Source organism: Lepidochelys kempii, chromosome 2, assembly GCF_965140285.1.
Source record: "Lepidochelys kempii isolate rLepKem1 chromosome 2, rLepKem1.hap1, whole genome shotgun sequence".
NCBI classification, from domain to species: domain Eukaryota; kingdom Metazoa; phylum Chordata; order Testudines; family Cheloniidae; genus Lepidochelys; species Lepidochelys kempii.
Genome location: NC_136381.1, coordinates 217404017 through 217423447, shown reverse-complemented (window position 1 = coordinate 217423447; position 19431 = coordinate 217404017). Strand labels below are relative to the sequence as shown.

The 19431-nt window shown below is 41.8% G+C and overlaps 1 protein-coding gene across 2 annotated transcripts in view; it reads left to right on the top strand.

Moving 5' to 3' along the window:
• The first annotated feature begins 11770 nt into the window (after positions 1 to 11770).
• C2H7orf78 (chromosome 2 C7orf78 homolog) overlaps positions 11771 to 19431 on the top strand; it is a 29682-nt gene continuing 22021 nt past the window's right edge. For both annotated transcript variants that reach the window (XM_073329552.2, XM_073329553.2), the window contains exons 1-2: positions 11771 to 11884; positions 17537 to 18009. In XM_073329552.2, the coding sequence (XP_073185653.1) occupies positions 17569 to 18009 (441 nt within the window). In that variant the 5' untranslated portion in view covers positions 11771 to 11884; positions 17537 to 17568. The remainder of the gene's footprint in view (positions 11885 to 17536; positions 18010 to 19431) is intronic.

Here is a 19431-nt window from a genome sequence, read left to right as displayed (position 1 = left end):
GGCAACAATATCCAAAACATTCGTTCAGTTAAGCTAACTGTGTAGATATTTGTGCAAAATTTTTTTTAAAGGAGAAAGGCAACCTTTCTTTAAAAGAAGGATCCTTCTTTTTTAAAGAAAGAAGGATCAGCGATTAGAGAACTGGAGAGAGGAGAAACTGAAGAAACCAACTGGCAGTCTGTGACCAAGAGGGGAAAGAGAACCAGGTGGCTTTCACCCCAGATAGAAGTATTGAATCACTATCAGATACTCATCAAGTCAACCATCAAGGAATCTCTTTCTGGAGGACTGGAATAGAAGGCTCCAGAGGATGTACCTGATAGATGTCCTTGCCACTGCTTGAGTCACACTACAACACTCTGAAACACCATTCCAGCACTTTCTTTGGGAGCCAGAAGGTCATTTTATGGCACTTCTGGTGGTACTTGAGTGCTGACCTCCTCCATTGTGTCCTTAAAGTAAGAAGTGAGCAGCTATGAAGAGAGGTTCTTTAATCTTCCTGAGAAGGAAAGCAATTGTCATTGGTGACTCCATACTAAAAAGAGTGGATCGAGAATTCTGGAAGGGACACACGGATGACGGGTTGGTGTGTTGTCTCCCGGCAGTGAAAATCTGAGAACTTGTAGGATGTTGAAAAATTGGAGAGAGTATAGAGAAGAGCCCCCAAAATGACTTGAGGACTGGAAAAACACCTTACAGTGAGACTTGGAACTCAATCTGTATAGGTTTCAGAGTAGCAGTGGTGTTAGTCTATATCTGCAAAAAGAAAAGGAGTACTTGTGGCACCTTAGAGACTAACCAATTTATTTGAGCATAAGCTTTCGTGAGCTACAGCTCACTTCATCGGATGCATGCAGTGGAAAATACAGTGGGGAACAATGGGTGCCACCATACACACTGTAACGAGAGTGATCAGGTAAGGTGAGCTATTACCAGCAGGGGGAGGAGGGGAGGCGAAGGGGAAAAAAAACTTTTTGTAGTGATAATCAAGGTGGGCCATTTCCATCAGTTGAACAGAATATGTGAGGAACAGTTGGGGCGGGGGAGGGGGAATAAATATGGGGAAATAGTTTTACTTTGTGTAATGACACATCCACTCCCAGTCTTTATTCAAGCCTAAGTTAATTGTATCCAGTTTGCAAATTAATTCCAATTTAGCAGTCTCTCATTGGAGCCTGTTTTTGAAGTTTTTTTGTTGAATAATTGCCACTTTTAGGTCTGTAATCGAGTGACCAAAGAGATTGAAGTGTCCTCCGACTGGTTTTTTAATGTTCTAATTCTTGACGTCTGATTTGTGTCCATTTATTCTTTTACGTAGAGACTGTCCAGTTTGGCCAATGGACATGGCAGAGGGGCATTGCTGGCACATGATGGCATATATCACATTGGTAGATGTGCAGGTGAACGAGCCTCTGATAGTGTGGCTGATGTGATTAGGCCCCTATGATGGTGTCCCCTGAATAGATATGTGGGCACAGTTGGCAAAGTTCAGCCACCGGGTTTGCCGTGACATTATTGGGGATACTGTTCCTGACGGCTTGTAGTCCATCTTTGTGTGGAATGTTGGTGTAGAGGGCTTCTACATTCAAAGTGGCTAGGATGGTGTTTTCAGGAAGATCACCGATGGATTGTAGTTTCCTCAGGAAGTCAGTGGTGTATTATGTCAAGAATGCCGAGAGCATGTAGGTCAATGCTCGTGTGTGTGTGTAAATCTAAAAAAAAATCATGTTTGGTCACTCAAATCACATGATGCTGTTTATTAATTATTCTAGGGCTGTCAAGCGATTAAAAAAATTAATCATGGTTAATCGTGCAATTAATAGCGCTGTTAGACAATCGAATACTGTTTATTTAAATATTTTTGGATGTTTTCTACATTTTCAAATACGTTGATTTCAATTACAATATAGAATACAAAGTGTACAGTGCTCATTTTATATTTTTTTATTATAAATGTTTGCACTGTAAAAAAACAGAATAAATGGTATTTTTCAGTTCACCTCATGCAAGTAGTGTAGTGCAATCTCTTTATCATGAAAGTTAAACTTACAAATGTAGAATTATGTACCAAAAAAACCCTGCATTCAAAAACAAAACAATGTAAGACTTTAGAGCCCACAAGTCCACTCAGTCCTACTTCTTATTCAGCCAATCACTCAGACAAACAGCTTTGTTTACATTTGCAGGAGATAATGCTGCCCACTTCTTATTTGCAATGTCACCTGAAAGTGAGAACAAGCATTCACATGGCGCTTTTGTAGCTGACATTTCATGATATTTATGTGCCAGATATGCTAAACATTCATATGCCCCTTCATGCTTCAACTACCATTCTAGAGGACATGATTCCATGCTGCTGATGCTCCTCATTTGAAAAACAGTGTTAGTTAAATTTTTGCATACATGAAGCCAATGGGACCACTCGCATGCTTAAAGTTAGGCAAATCCTTAAGTGCCTAACTGAACCAGGATGTTAGGCACATCCTTAAGTGCCTCCATGAATAACCAATGGGAAAACAATACGACTATGCATAGAATAGGTTTCAACTGAAGTAAGGTGGGCAGGCTAGGGCCTTATATTTAAAATGTAGCTGGTGACTTTGTAAAACCAATAAAAATAAAATTGACTATGTCACCAATGATGCACTGAAATGGCATATCCCCTGAGTGCCACCATCTCCTGCCAGGCTGCACATTAATAAGGTGCATAGCAGGAGAAAAAAGGAGTGACCTGGCCTGATAGTGTCTACTCTGAATGCCCCCTGCGCCAGAGGAGAACACAAAGACCCATCAGACTGCTTTGAGTTCAGAAGAGTATCTCTAACCAGCCTATCTGAGTGGATGGTCAGTAACTACTGCAGGAGGCCATGGAGCCTCTCTTTCTGACCAGAGGGAGGGATGCTGTGCAGGCTGGCAGGCCAAAAGTAGAAGCAAAAATATAGCTCCAAATTAAAAGAGCAATGAATGACTTCCCTTTACATTTCTATTCTTGGGAGTCGTAATAAACCAACTGAAATAAAAAAGAATGAGACCCTAGAAAGTAGGAGTGAGGAATAAAGAAATTGTTGCCAATAAAGCAGAATGGATCATAGCATCTTGTTTGCAATGCTCTTGTTAAGCTTGTCTCAACTGTTCTGTGCCTTCTACTGCTGCACATAAAGGGTGAATTCCTGGCCCCATCGAATTCCTGGCAAAAGTCCCAATGACGTCAGAGGAGCCAGGATTTCACCCAAGAGGTGACTCTGAAAGCGAAACTGGCACACCGGCTCGCAGCTGGTCAGCTCAGCTTTTTTAAAACTCTGAATAAAATCCATCCAAATGGGACTGTAAGATCTTTGGGAATGGGGACTGTCTGGTCAGCAGGTTCAATATGGTTGCTATTTGCACACTGCAGGTAGAATTTGGTTAATGTGACACCTGAAGCCTGTCCCCACGTCATGAGAGGAGGCTGTGGTAGAAATCACAGATTCACCAAACTCCAGCTAAGCAGAATACCCCATGCTCAAAATATGGCTCTTGGACATCCAAGTGCTTAAATGCTGCTTAACGTTGTCTGAATGAACACTACTTAGATTTCATCCTCTTTTAAATAAGTACAGACATGTTTGTTTTACTTTCCATAAAGCTTGCATCCTAGTTATCTTGGTATCTCTGGACAAATCTGGTGTGGAAATGCTATCAAGTCTGAAAGTCTTCTGGGGAATTTTATTGGCTCCTTGTTCTATAAATAATAATTGCATTGCTTGGATTAGACATACATATTCCTTTATCTGCTCTATCTGTAGAAATTACACCATCCAACATAGGATCTCCAGAAGATTTGTATGATAAGATTTATCACAAGCTCATTCTTGGGAAAGCCAGAAACTCAGTTATATACCACAGCAGGGGGTCAGTGGATAGGCATCCACAGGACACTGGCTGGTAGTGTGGTGATGGCCAGTTGGTCATATAGTGCTACCTCTGCTCCTTGCTTCTAGCTGCTAAATTTCATTTAAAAGCCATTGCAAATAGATTTAAAGCTGTCCTGTTATGACTTTTCCACATACACAATTCCTTTGGTTGCCATGAGATTCTTACAAGATTACCAAAGTTCCACATATATGTGAGGTGGTCCTCAAAATAATCCCGGTTAAGATGTGGCCCACACTAATGCAGATGTTTGAAAATCCCTGGACTGTAAGGATTCTCCTGCAGAAATGCAGCAGCTGGAAATTCTCCAAACATCCTGCTTAATTAGCTGTAACAAAATCTACCAGTCCTCTGACCCTAACGTTCATCCAGTCATCAAATAGCTATTAAGTGTGTGGCTGTCAAAACCCTGCCTCCCAAGGAAGTCTGTATATTGAAGCATCTTGTGTGTGTGAAATCAAGTCAAGTAGGGCACATCAATCACAAGGAAAGGAACCAGGAAAAATAAGAGGTAAATATAGAATGCTGAAGTTATTTAGCTCAGAGGAGACATGCTGAGTTCTTTAAACAAAAAATGATAATGCAGTAAGTATATACTGAAACCCTGTCATCTATCTTTCATACACTGTAAGTTTGTTAATTCAAAAACTTTGGCCATCCAAATTCCATTAGATTCAGAACACTGAAAAAAAGAATAATTGATTTAACAATAACTAATAATGGCTTCAAAGCCATAGTATTATTATGATATAGAATCACTGTTTGAGCTTTTGTCAGCAATTCTAGTGTGCAAAATCTTATTTGTAAGGGTTTATACAGCTCGGTGATAATGCCTCTAGACTATATTTTTGGCATACTAGGGCTAAATGATAGGATATAGTTTTTTCTTCTTAAAATATAGAAAGTGTATTAGGTTCAACAGCTTTTATTCACACCCAGTAGCTTAAAAAACTATTCTTCTTTTGCAACCATATGTTTACTTTCTCCTGAAAGCAGCCTGTAGTGAATCTTATTGCTTAGCATATAAAATCGCTTTTGTTGTTCCCTTTCCCTGATGTCTGTCTGTCTGTCCAAAAGTCTGAGCTCCCCAGGGCAAGTATCCATCCATTCCTGTGTGTCTGGAAAGCCACAGCATATTGGGGGATTACCATAAACAAATCAACGAAATTTAATAAACATTCTTGGGTAAGAGGACTTTTAAAGACCTTTTCCTCTGGAAAAAAAAAAGTCTTTAAAAAGAAGGGACACAATCTTATAATGTACTGAATGTCCTCAATGGTATTGAATGTCAAAGGAGTGGATGGTACCCAGCAGAGCAGGAGAAATATGAAGGGTGGGGGCTATTTGTCTGAATAAAAACTTTGATTTGACTGTATTCACAACTCCTTTCATTCACGTTCTGTAAACCATTTATATATTGTTAACAATAATTTATTATACATCTATTTGTGCTGTAGTAGTACTCGGGGGGCCATAATAATCAATTGCACTAGGCACTGTACAAATGCATGACAAAAAGAAAGTCCCTCCTCCAAAGAGCTCAGTGTAAACATAAGACAAGAAACAACATGTGGATACAACAAGCAGATGGAAGCTAAGAAGGAAATAATGGAAGAATGCTGCTCAGCAGTCACAGCACATCCCTTTCCCAACCACTGTCAAGTCCTTTGTAGGCACCATGGCCAAGAAAAGCTTTTGTTTGCGAGAATGCCCACAGAGTGGAAAAAGTGCAGGGACTATGCAAGAAATCCAGGCCTGAACTATTTGTAGATCCATCTTGAAAGTGCTTTGTCATTTGGGAGTCAAAAAGAATGTCACATATGATTTAGGTGACAAGTCACACAGCCCAAATAGCGAGTTACAAACCACAAAGACTCAAAGCCAGAATAGCCATGTTGGGTAGCTGGTAAGGAAACAGGAACATGGGTCTCTGTGGGGTGCTACCCTATCCAGCCTCCATTCCATGCAGCTCTGCGCTTGATTTCTAGCACAGCTGGGAGTGTTGTCTTTTCATACCATTCAAGGGTACAGTGGGTCACAGCACTGTAACAGCAGTTTGCACTTCTGAGGCTCAGCTGAGAGACACTACATGGCAGATTGGCGTCTGATTTTTCTTTTTCCATTCATTTCTGGCCACAAACTTAGTAATTTAGAAGTTGTGGGTTTTGTGCGCACAATACCGAGAGGTGGAAAGTCTGCTTAAACAGATCTTATTTAAAAACTTTTTCAAGAATGGTGGTGAAGATCAAGTCATGTTTAGTGACATCTCTGAAGTGTTACAGTTAAGGTATTCGGGAGGTCAGAGTCTGACTAGCAGCATTAAAATGTATTGCTGTGTACACCAGCAGGCAAACTCACAGGCCAGTGCAACCAACAGCTCTCACCAGGCATAGGGAGTCAATCCCTTTCTTCCAAGTTTTATTTCTCCAAATAAAACTGTTCAGCATATAAATCATGGCCTTTCCCTTGACCCAGGGGCACCAGCAGGAGACCATCTACTCCCCTCAGATCTCACTTCTCAGGCCATCCACCTGGCAGTCAAGGAAGGCCTCTTGACTCCCTTCTCTTTCTTAGTCTACTCCCTGCAGGATTACAGCCCCCAAGCCATCTGCTTGAGAGTCACATATAAACAGCGTTCTTTCCTGTGAGCCAGGATCTCCAGTAGGAACTTGCCTACTTCCTGCAGATCACACAGCCAGCTGAGCAGCTTGTTGGTCTTTTATCTGACCTCCTGGGAGTCTTTTATCTGACCACCTGTGATTAGTCACAGGTGGGAACTAAACCAAACTCTCTTAAAAGGCCAATCCATCCTGTAATAGGCTGGGATTTGGTAGGTCCCTGTGAATTATGATGGCTTCAATATTAATTTCACCTGGTGCTAAGACATTGCTTGTTTGTTTGCTTTTCTTTTACTTTTCAGCCCTATTTTGCGTTTTGGAAACCCTACTATACAAAGGATAGAAGTACCAGAACGGTTGGAAAAAGACAATTTATTTTTCATTCACATTTATAATTTTTCTAAACTTCCCACAAAAATGTTTTATTGTTGGCTTGAAAAAAAAAAAAAAAGCTCCAGAAAAGTTTGTTTTTTGAAAAATGTTTGTTGATTAAAATGTAACAGCTGTAAGGACAATTAGTGTCAGGCAGGTGTGAGAGACAAGGGGATTCGAAGAGGTGGGAGTGAATAAATATATTCTGGGAGTTGGGAGAAATGGGCTAAGGTGGCTTTGCAGTCTGTCCAGAATAGCCTCATTCTGGGAATAGCAGCTGTGGTCCTTCAAAGGCTGCCTTAAGGGGACCAAAAAGGCTGAACAATTGCTGGGGATATGGAGGCTTTGGGTCCCATGAGCGCAGGGTAATGAGCAGGGGATGGACAAGGCAGGGAAAAATCATGTGTATGGCATAATCCCGAATGAAAATGTTTAATCTTAGTTGTTCTGCTCTTGCCTGTAGTGAATGCTTTCAAGAGGCAGAGGGGTTGCAAACAGAGCCCTGTCTTAGGTCCATGCTGTCAAATGCAAGATTGGTGGCAATGAAGTTTCAGCTATTCAGGATTTAATTAGAAATGAGGCCCCTGGCCGTCCTTGTTTTACCCAAGCTTGGTTGACTGACTGGGCTGGCTTGGCACAGCTGGTTCCAGCTGCATATTCAGTACAGTATCAATTTAGCCAGGAGGTGGTGTAGCCTTCTACCGCCGCCAGCATGTGCGTGCACCCACCCACCCACCCACCCCCTCTCCAGCACCTGGCAATTAGCAGGATGCAGGGATATCTTCACTTTGCCCTCTTTCTCCTGGCCATTCTCCCCACATTGGTGGCTGGGAGGGAGGCGGCCTAGAAACCACTACAATGGCTCTATATCCCCTCAGGATTCCCATATGCACTGGAGAAGTGCTAAACTGCTGCAGGCACTGGAGAATCAAACCAATACCTTATAAAGGAGATGAAAAATACCCCCAAAACCAACTGAAACCACTGAGGTTGGAGGATGGAAATGTGATATGTATGGGCTGGGTTGCAATTTACTTTTTCTGGTGTCCTGGCCATCCAAAATGTTCCATCTGTCTGTTGCTCCTGAAGCAGAATCTGAGGTCATAACTTTCCTGTCTATCCTGGGAGAATGCTCTGCTCGCTTACCTCTCCTCTGGGCAAAGCGTATGGGTGGTAAGGAAATGATCTCCCAGAGACCCGGGTTTGGTGAGCTGTTCCCCAGAGTAGATGAGACAGTGGGCTATATTCTACTCTCAAATATATTGGTGTAACTCTGGAGTGACCCTGTCTAGTCAGCAATTGGATTCCGAGGAGTAAGAAGGGAGCTTATTCCATAGTTACACCAGTGTAGCGGAGAGTAAAATCTGGTCCATAATGTCCTATAATGCTCTTGCCCAAATCCCACTCCATAGGAATGATGGGAAAGGAAATCTTTCCCTGACATCAGAAGATTAACGTTATGCTCTGATACATGAGGATGGCAGTACTTATGATCATATCCCGTTTGGTGCAGCTTCCAATGCTTTTCTACTAAGTGCTTAATTCTGATCTCGCACTTTTACATTCGCTATAGCACCATTGGCTTCAGTGTGATTACTAATATTTTGCACCAGTGTGAGATCAGAATCAGATTCATAAGTATACAATGGTGTCCACATGAATTTCCTGACAAAGAATCTACTTCTCTCAAAGCCTGGAGAGTGTTTATAATGAAATGTATGTGCCTTCAAAATCAGTAGTAAAATTCCTTTCATGATTCCTTGAATAAAGTTACTGTAATTGGAATCCATATTGCATAAAAAAAGCTCAAGGAAAACTAAAACCAGCACATATGAAAAGTCATTTTAATGATACTATACAACAGAATATTTTTCCTTAAAGCAGTGTTTGGATGATGATACCTTTTCCAAGGTGTTGACAAAACAGAATACAAATTATACAAGTAAAATAATTAAAAATAAATGGTGGACTGGCATCATATTTTTTGACATTTATTTTCTGAAGGAGAAGCTATTAATAGGCATAGCTCAATTCAATGGCAGCATGTGCTTTTCAACATGAGATTCTCTTTGCACAATTTTCCAGCAATGTTCAGTCACACACAAGTGATTTTTTTCCCCTAAGATCGCACAATGATTTAATGGCTCAGATTAGAATCCTCTTAGTTTCACTCCTTGCTCTATCCGCTGAACTACATGGTCTGCTTACTCATATTTAATTGTAACAGTGGATTGCATTTAGCTGCACATGTATGGTTATTTTGATTAGAAAAATATCACGCTCACTTGCACTGCAGATCTATAGCAAAAAGGTCCTGTTCTAATTTTCACAGTGCTTTACCCTTTGATATAGCAAATAATAGGCTGCCATCCAGTGGCAACAAAAATTATTTCAAATTACTTTAAAAACTTATGTGAAGTTAAATTATGGTTGAAGGCATTTTTTCTTCAATGAAACTGCAACCTCAGCGGTGCTGGTTTGCAGAAGATTAATGCAAATGCATGCCCTGATTTTAACTCCGCATGCCTGCAAGATCTTTCCTTCACAGCCAAAACCTTATCTTACATCTCAGCTGAGACTGCCAACTTGGTTTTGGGTTGAAGCCGTGAGAAGCTGTATTGTGCTTTACTATCTATTTATGTTGTCATAAATATAAAGGGAAGGGTAAACCCCTTTGAAATCCCTCCTGGCCAGGGGAAAGCTCCTCTCACCTGTAAAGGGTTAAGAAGCTAAAGGTAACCTCGCTGGCACCTGACCAAAATGACCAATGAGGAGACAAGATACTTTCAAAAGCTGGGAGGAGGGAGAGAAACAAAGGGTCTGTGTCTGTCTGTAGTCGTCTTGGCCGGGGACAGAACAGGAATGGAGTCTTAGAACTTTTAGTAAGTAATCTAGCTAGGTATGTGTTAGATTATGATTTCTTTAAATAGCTGAGAAAAGAATTGTGCTGAATAGAATAACTATTTCTGTCTGTGTATCTTTTTTGTAACTTAAGGTTTTGCCTAGAGGGGTTCTCTATGTTTTTGAATCTAATTACCCTGTAAGATATCTACCATCCTGATTTTACAGGGGGGATTTCTTTATTTCTATTTACTTCTATTTTTTATTAAAAGTCTTCTTGTAAAACACTGAATGCTTTTTCATTGTTCTCAGATCCAAGGGTTTGGGTTTGTGGTCACCTATGCAAATTGGTGAGGCTTTTTATCCAACATTTCCCAGGAAAGGGGGGGTGCAAGTGTTGGGAGGATTGTTCATTGTTCTTAAGATCCAAGGGTCTGGGTCTGTAGTCACCTAGGCAAATTGGTGAGGCTTTTTACCAAACCTTGTCCAGGAAGTGGGGTGCAAGGTTTTGGGAAGTATTTTGGGGGGAAGGACGCGTCCAAACAGCTCTTCCCCAGTAACCAGTATTAGTTTGGTGGTGGTAGCGGCCATTCCAAGGATAACGGGGGTAATATTTTGTACCTTGGGGAAGTTTTGACCTAAGCTGGTAAAGATAAGCTTAGGAGGTTTTTCATGCAGGTCCCCACATCTGTACCCTAGAGTTCAGAGTGGGGGAGGAACCTTGACATATGTAAACAGTAAAAAAAAAAAAAAAAAAAATGTAAGGACAAAGGTCCTGCCTGCCTGCATAAATTTACAATCTAATGGCCAGATTCTGATCAGTTACACCAATGTAAATCTGGAGCAACTCCACTGAAGTCAATGGAGTTGCTCTAGATTTACATGTGGGTAAGTAAGAACCGAATCTGGCTATTCTTTTGGAGGTGTGCTCTGTGTGAGAATAATAAGGCAAGGAAAGTGGTCACTCAGTTTTGGTGATAGCACAGCTTGATGTCTCCATTATGTTTCGCGATTTTTCACCCCCCAGTTGAGTCCCTTATGAACAGACTCACTATAGTTTTGTTTGGTTTCCTCCAAGAATAAGAAACTCCCAAGGTTTACCAAACTGAAAGCCATAACTCAGACCAGTCTTGCTCAAAGCTTGGCCTAGAATTGCAATGTTTTCTGGGGTCCTGGCCTGAGGTTAAAATTTGCACTGAAATCTGAAGCGGGTTTTGTAACTAAATGTTTGTACCATACTAGGTTTCCCACATGAATTAATCACAGGACATCAAGGTGGGCAAACATTATAATGTATTTATAACTTCACACTTTGTCATTGGCAATTCCTTATGCTGAAGGCATGCCATGAGCACACATTGCAAATACTCTGTATATGTTCTGTGTGTGTGTGTGTGTGTGTTTTTATTTTTTCCTTGAAGTTATATAATCTATGAAATTGTAGGATGGTGTACTTTGGGGGCAGGGGGAGGTAATCAGTAAATGAGTTGGACTAGTTTCCAACTGAAATACAAATGGAAGACCTGATTCTGTTACCCTGTACCTTATAGTCACTCACAACAGTGCAAAGTGAGTGTTATATTGTGCAAAGCATCACCATTCTCATTCATAGCTGCATTGCACACACAGTGCACTACAATATGACTAAACGAGGTGCAGAGCAGCAAAGATTCTGGCCCTATATTTCCAGAAAAAAAGTGTGTTCAGCAATATTCCATTGCTTGACACCATACAAAATGCAGCAGATCTGCTCTCCTTTCAGCTTGCTGCTCTCTCCCCCGGATCATATTTCCTTTATAATATCTTTGTTTTCTAACATTTGAAACAATTGCAGTGAACTTGTGGCCTTGTTGCTAGGTTTCAAGTTAATTTTATGAAGCCAACTGAGGTACTACTTTCACTTCTGAATTCTCAATCAAGCCCTGAGGCGAAATGATCTCGTTTCTTAGCAACCCAGATGGGCAGAGCCAGATTATACATTTGAGCTCTTTTGTACAACAAAAGAAGAAATAGCTCCCAGAATAAACATGTGCTGTGAGTTCATCTCTTTGCTCAGTGTCCCCCAGCACTGTAGAGAAGAGAAGCCTGGCTGTGTGATGCAACACGAGAAGCTCGGCAGAGAAACCTGACTTGACAGAGTGGTGAGTGGTGTCTCTTAACCTCTTCTGTTAAATGCTTCTCTTTGGGGCTGCTTTTGTGGTTGTCACCACATGTATGAATCTATGTGCACCCGGCGATTAAGTGTTTCTGTTTCTAAGCTACTAAAACATGCACCGCAAATCAAGAGTGCAGACTCTACAGAGCCGATAGGGTAACCATGTTGGTAAGTGTGATGACTGTTTCTTTGGTGAAATTTATGGATAATCCCAACCTCTTCCTTTTGCCCAATTAAAGCTTAAAAACAGGACCTAGAAACACTCTGTGGCTGTAATACACAAGGAGACAGTTCTAAGTAAACCAATAATCTAGGGAGATTTTTGTTAAGTATTAAAAACAATTGAATCTACATGATGAATCTTACTCATTCAACAATTGAATCTTACTCATCATGAGGCAAATTATCTACTCTCCTCCTTGTTTCCCTTCCCATAGGGCCTGCCTACCTGCAGTTCTATTGGGCAGGAGTGGGGCAGGACTCTGGGAGCCCACCAGAGGGGTTGCAAACCTCCTGACTACCATAAGGCCTTGCTGTGAGGGGACAAGGAAGGCAGGTTGAGGAATAGGGTCAGTAAAGCCATGGCAATCTGCATCCTCTTTCTAGATGGTAATGGTAGAATTATCAATAATAATGCAGAAAGGGCATTATTTTGAGGGGTAGAATGGAATGACCTGATTGATAATAGGCCTGTCAGTCTGACACTGATACTAGGCAAGATAATGGAGCAGCTGAAATGGGACTTTATTAAAAAAAAGAATTACGGGGGGGGGGGAAGGACATGATTAATGCCAATCAACATTGGTTTATGGAAAACAGATTGTGCCAAACTAACTTGATATTTTAAGAGATTATAAATTTGATAAAGGCAATAGCGATATCCAATGTTTAGACTTCTGTAAGGTATTTGACAAGGTACCACAAGACATTTTAATTTAAAAAGCTAGAATTATGCAAAACTAATATGGCATATTTTCAATGGATTAAACACTGGCTAACTGATGGGTCTCATAAGGTAATTGTAAATGGGGAACTATCATCAAATGAGTGTGTTTCTATTGGGGTCCCACATGGATTGGTTCTTGGCTCTATGCTATTCAACATCATTAATCACCTGGAAGAAAACATAAAATCATTAGTGATATAGTTTGCAGAAATCACAAAGATTGGAGGAGTGGTAAATGAAGAGGACAGGTCACTGATACAGAGTGATCTGGATTGCTTGGTAAACTGAGCACAAGCAAACAATATGCATTTTTAATATGGTTAAATGTAAATGTATACAACTAGGAACAAAGAATGTAGGCCATGCTTACAAGATAAGGGTCTCTATCCCAGGAAGCAGTGACTCTGAAAAACATTTTTGGGGGGCATTGTGGATAATCAGCTGATCATGAGCTGCCAGTGTGACTCTGTGCCCAAAAGAGCTAATGCGATCATAGGGGAATCTTGAGTAGGAGGAGAGAGGTTATTTTTACCTCTGTGTTTGACAGTAGTGTGACCTCTGTTGGAATGCTCTATCCATTTCTGGTGCTCACAATTCAAGGACGCTGATCAGTTGGAAATGATTCAAAGAAGAGCCATGAGAATGATTAAAGGATTATAAAACATGCCTTAAAGCAGTGTTTCTCAACCCTTTTGAGACCAGGGACCGGGCTTGCTGCCTTCCTAAACTATATCAGGAATATCTGAGGGACTGGTGCCAGTCCACGGACCAGTCATTGAGAAACACTGCCTTACAGTGATAGACTCCAGGAGCTCAATTTATTTACCTGAACAAAGAGAAGGTTTAAGGTCTAACCTGATTATAAGTATCTACATGGGGACAAATATTTGATAATGAGCTCTTCAGTGTGGCAGACTGAGGTATAATAAGGTCTAGTGCCTGGAAGTTTGAAGCTAGAGAAATTGAGACTGGAAATAAGGTGTAAACTTTTAACAGGGAGGGTAACTAGCCATTGCAACAACTTAGCAAGGATCATAGTGGATTCTTCATCAGTGACCAAAAAAATATATCCAATCTTGATTTCAGATATGCTCTCATTCAAAAGGAGTTATTTTGGGGGCGTTCTGTGGCCTGTGTTACACAGGAGTGTGACGGGTTGGATCACGGAAACCCTCTGGGAGCTGGCACCTGATGTGCCAAGACTACTTCTGCTCCTGCTTTCCCTGCCCTGTCAGCTTAGGACTTCAGTGCCCTGCCTGGTTTGAGCCAGACCCACTAGCCTGCTGCAAACCCAAACCTAGACCCAGGTCTGAACCACGTCCCCTAGAAGCTGTAGGCTTAACTGAAAGCAGCTGGCAGAAGTGTGCCTGTCTTTAACTCTCAGATGCCCAACTCCAAATGGGGTCCAAACCCTAAATAAATCTGTTTTACCCTGTATAAAGTTTTCCCTCTATAACACTGACAGCGAGATATGCACAGCTGTTTGCACCCCACTCCCCGCTATTAATACATACACTGGGTTAATTAATAAGTAAAAAGTGATTTTTATTAAATACAGAAAGTAGGATTTAAGTGGTTCCAAGTAGTAACAGACAGAACAAAGTGAATTACCAGGCAAAATAAAATAAAACACGCAAGTCTATGTCTAATCAAACTGAATACAGATTAAAAACCTCACCCGTTCCAGTAAGCTTTCTTTTACAGACTAATCTCCTTCTAGTCTGGGTCCAGCAATCACTCACCCTCCCCTTCCCCCTGTAGTTACTGTCCTTTGTTCCAGTTTCTTTCAGGTGTCTTTGGGGGTGGAGAGGCTCGCTCTTTAGCCAGCTGAAGACAAAATGGAGGGGTCTCCCAGGGATTTAAATAGACTTTCTCTTGTGGGTGGAGACCTCCTCCTCTCTCCTATGCGAAGTCCAGCTACAAAATGGAGTTTTGGAGTCACCTGTGCAAGTCACATGTCCATGCATGACTGAGTTCCTTACCAGCCAAGCCACATTCCTGGGAAAGCCCAGATGTGGATTGACATCTCCAAGTTCATTGTTGGCTTAAGGGCTTCTTGATTGGGCACTTACTGAGAATAGTCTTTTCTCAGGAAGCTGACCAACTGCTTCACTAAAACCTACTCGGAATCCAACAAGTATGTAGCCAATATTCATAACTTTGAATACAAAATTGATACATGCATACAAATAGGATTAATAGATTCAGTAGATCATAACCTCTACAGAGAGATGTTGCATGGCATATGTAGCATAAAACATGTTCCAGTTATGTCATATATATACATTCATAAGCATATTTCCATAAAGGCTTATGGGGGGCACCGTCACAAGAAGGTCAGACTAGATGATCACAATGATCCCTTCTGGCCTTGGAATGTATGAATCTCTCTCCATTTGCCCTGCAGAGTGGAGGAAGCAAAGGTTGCAAGGGCTATTACAGGCCTGAAGGAGGAGCGCTGCTACTGCCTGATGGCCTGGTGCTAGGATTCTTCAGCCCAAGCTTCCAGTAATCTCCCAAGCCCAGAGCTGGGTACCTAGGTTGTGCACTTGGGTCAGGATTTGCTTCATGATGAGTGTTTGATATTCTGAGGATAATTTGATTGTGTTCAGGACATAAATCTGAGACCCCGTCCTGCATTGAAGTGAATATGAACCTGCCCACTGGAACCTGCAATGAGACCTCCCTAGATGTTGGACTCTAGGAATTTCTCTTCCCCCACTTCCTAATGCTCTGGACATTTACGTTCAGATGAAACCTTTGTGGCTTGGGAATTCATCTGGCCCTGCTGCTTATCCTTCACTTAAAGTCGTAATTGGGCACTGTCAACATTAAGGAAACCTACACTGGAGCAATTTGCACTGGTGCAAACCTTCTAATGCATGTGGCTGCACTAGTACAAAGCATGACTTTTGCTGGTACAATTTGCTCTCGTCGATTATCCACTGAAGCCCCATCAACATAAACCATAACTGGCACAGCATAGTTATGAATTTCCTTAATGCAGATAGAGTCCTGAGAGTGGGCTCAAGTCACTCTGAATGGCCTTTGCAGATGTTCAGTTCTGGAGTTCAAAGCTAGACGCGTACTACCTGTCAAATTCTGACCTGGGTTCAGATGTCAAATGGCCTCCAAAGATTTTGGGGTGGGGGTTCAGCTCTGCTGTTTTCACTTGGGCCATTCTCTACTCATACACGCAGATATGTCCACAGTAACTGATTGTGATGTCACAGAAGATTATGACTTCAAAGAGACAAATAATAAGTAGCAAGAGCAGATGAACAGCTAAGCAGTAAGGTTACAGTTTTTATGTTGGCTTCCTTAGTAATATGAAAGCAAGGGTGGGGGCGGGAAATCTTAACATCATGATTTATTGGCACACTGGCTCCGAGAATGTTGGCCAAGTTCCTGATGTAATGCCATTAAAATCAAATGCAGTTTTTCAAAACTTTGCCTGAGACACCAGGAATTCATTAAAAACCACTTTTAAAAATACAATGTGAAAAGAAAAGGAAATGAATTATGGAACTGTCTTTGAGATCAATTGGAATCCCTCTGTGGGTTGAGCCACAGCAGTATGTAGCTAGGGAGATTGGGATAAATTCTCTATTGCCCATCATCCGATTAATGTCGCTTCAGTGGTGTAAGGGGTCTATAAGAGGATCAAATTTCTCCACCTAGCATAGAGGCTTCCCTAGATAGTGTAGTGAGGGCTGCCTCCTGATATCCCATGATATATGATATGCCTGGAAGGAGAGGGCATAGCTGGTGTGCAGTTGCACACTAGCTATCCTTGCCTGATGCAATGGTTTCTAGATGGACATAGCAGCTGGGCATAAATTGGAGCAGTGCAGTGTGGGCAGATCCAAGAATGTGGAGAACCACAAAGATGGCGTAAAGGGATTTGGGGTTCTGGAGGGGGCTCCAGGCTGGAGCAGGGGGTTGGGGTGTGGGAGGGGGTGAGGGCTCCAGCTGGGGGTGTGGGCTCTGGGGTGGGGCTGGGGATGAAGGGTTTGGGGTGTAGGAGGGGGCTCTGGGCTGGGGCCAAGGGGTTTGGAGTGTGGGAGAGGGCTCAGGGCTGGGGCAGGGGCTTGTGGTGCAGGAGGGGGTGAGGGGTGCAGGCTCCGGCCGGCGTTTACCTCAGGCCGCTCCCAGAAGCGGCCAGCATGTCCCTCTGGGTTGTAGACCAATAGCTTCCATGATTTTTTGTTTATTGTCCGTGACTTGTCTGTGACGTTTACTAAAAATAACCATGACAAAATCTTAACCTTATTCATATTCAGTTGACTTTAATGGGGCTCTAAGTGGGCTTAAGGGTTCAGTTGTTCAGATCAGCTTACAGAATTGAGGCCTATGGGACTCTTCCAGGGCCATGCAGATACTATGGTGATTGAGTGAGGTATAGGAACCTATGTAGAATGGAATAGAATCTCTGGTGGAGCAAGAAATTGAACCCAGCTCCAAAGTCCCGGTTTGGTGCCATAACTACAAAATCATCCTTCCCCTGTTCCCATCTATAACCACCCAATGATATTATTAATCTAAATACTGATGTTGAATGAAATGTAATGAAGTACAAAGTTTTACAGACATTCATTTATCTTAACTACAGTAATACTGTGCAGCACTTGATACGTAGTTCGTGCTAAACCCATTCAAAACAATCATTAATCAGATGCATTTTTTTTCCAGGGGTTAAAATACCTGCGAGGAAAAATCCCATAATGCTCACCACTAGCTACAAAGGCAAACGGCTCACCTTCACTTTTGAAAGACAATTCAAATTTTCTGCATGCCTGGATTTGGCCTTTGCACAGAGTCAAAGTGTTGTGCAGCCACGCCGAGCCACCTCGCAGAGAGATATATGGCAAAAGCAGCCTCCCGATTTTAACCACAAATTCTATAAATCTTCCAGGCCTTCACGAAAACCAGCAGAAAAGGAAGAACTGAAGAAGGCCAATAGCACAGAATCTGAGACTAAGCAACAGCTACCAAAGATAAAAACCAGCCAGTTCCACACTGCTTTGGAAAGGAAGAAAGAGTTGCCCAAGATTGTCACAAGATTTCCACACATGGGCTCATATGAAGTGGATATAATGTTTGTGAAGAATGGAAAATATAAGACTGGCGTCTACCAAGATCCCAAACCACATGATTTTAGGCAGGTAAGGTATGTAAGAGCATGCCATAGTGGTATGTCTACACAGCACTTTGGAGTGAGTGAGAACAAGCCCCCCAGCCAAGGTCAACAGACTTGGACTAGTGGGTTTCAAGTTACTGCTAATGTCTGGTGTGCGCTTTGAAGTTGCAGCTTAGGGTCTGAAGCCCACCTCTCTTCCCTAGGCCTCAGAGCCTGAGTCACAACTTCAAAGCACTGTCTACACACCTATTCTTAGAATGCTAGCACATAAGAACATAAGAAACGGCTATGCTGGGTCAGACCAAAGGCCCATCTAGCCCAGTATCTTGTCTTCAACAGTGGCCAATGCAAATGACAGGTTGACCCAGGCTGGGAGGCTTGCTCCAAAATGCTGTGTAGACTTACTCCTAGACTATTTGAAGCAGTTTCTCTCTCAGTAGCCATAAAATCCATGATAATTAACTTATTAGGCCACTAGATAGACAAGGTGGTGAGGTAATATATTTTATTGGACCAGCCTCGGTTGGTGAGAGAGACAAGGTGAAGAAGAGTTGTGTGTAAGCTTCTCTCTCTCTCTCTCTCTCTCTCTCTCTCTCTAGCAAAAGTTGGTCCATTAAAAGATATTACCTCACCCACCTTCTCTCTCTAATATCCTGGGACCGACACCACTCACTACATAGGCCACTAGATGTCACTCTTGCAACAAAAACTTTGACCAAACAAGGTGGTTCAGTATTTAACATCTAGCTTTGCTGTAGGCAGCTGGATACAAGCTATAATTAAGAAAAAAATAGTCTCCTGAAAAGCTTTTGGAAAGCACAGGGGTTCCCTGATGAATCTAGCTTTTTGGAGCTCTCCATGAATTTTGCATAAGAGATTGAAATAAAAAAAATATGAATATGACTAGTTCATGACTAATTCATTCCCCCTTACTTTATGATTTTTCCTCCTTCCTACTGGCTGCAATGTCTGGTCTCCAACAACAGTGCCTGAATTGTCCAAGTGACTGGAGGGGAAAGCTTACACTCACATTTATTATTTGTATTTATTATTTATTTAGAGTAAAATGGGGTGAACATTTTCAACCAAAACTCCCTCCCCCCGCCAAAAAAACCCACAAAAACAGATTCAGGTCTACTGAAAAATTTTATGAATTCATGTCAATTTTGGCCAATTGCTTTTGTCAAAACAAAAAAAGAAAAAAATTTGGAAATGTAGAAATGAATCATTTCAGTTGTTCAGGCTAGATTCACCTAGAGATTGAGATGCCAATCACAAAACAGACATTGTGGTGGTGCGGATGACCTAAGGTCTATTCAGGTATTTTATACGAAGTGGAATAGCTTCAAAAAGCGAGATTAAGGCCTGGTCTACACTACAAAGTTTTGTCAGCATAGCTACATCAGCTAGGAATGTGGGAAAAAAACAACCAGGAAAAATAGAAGAT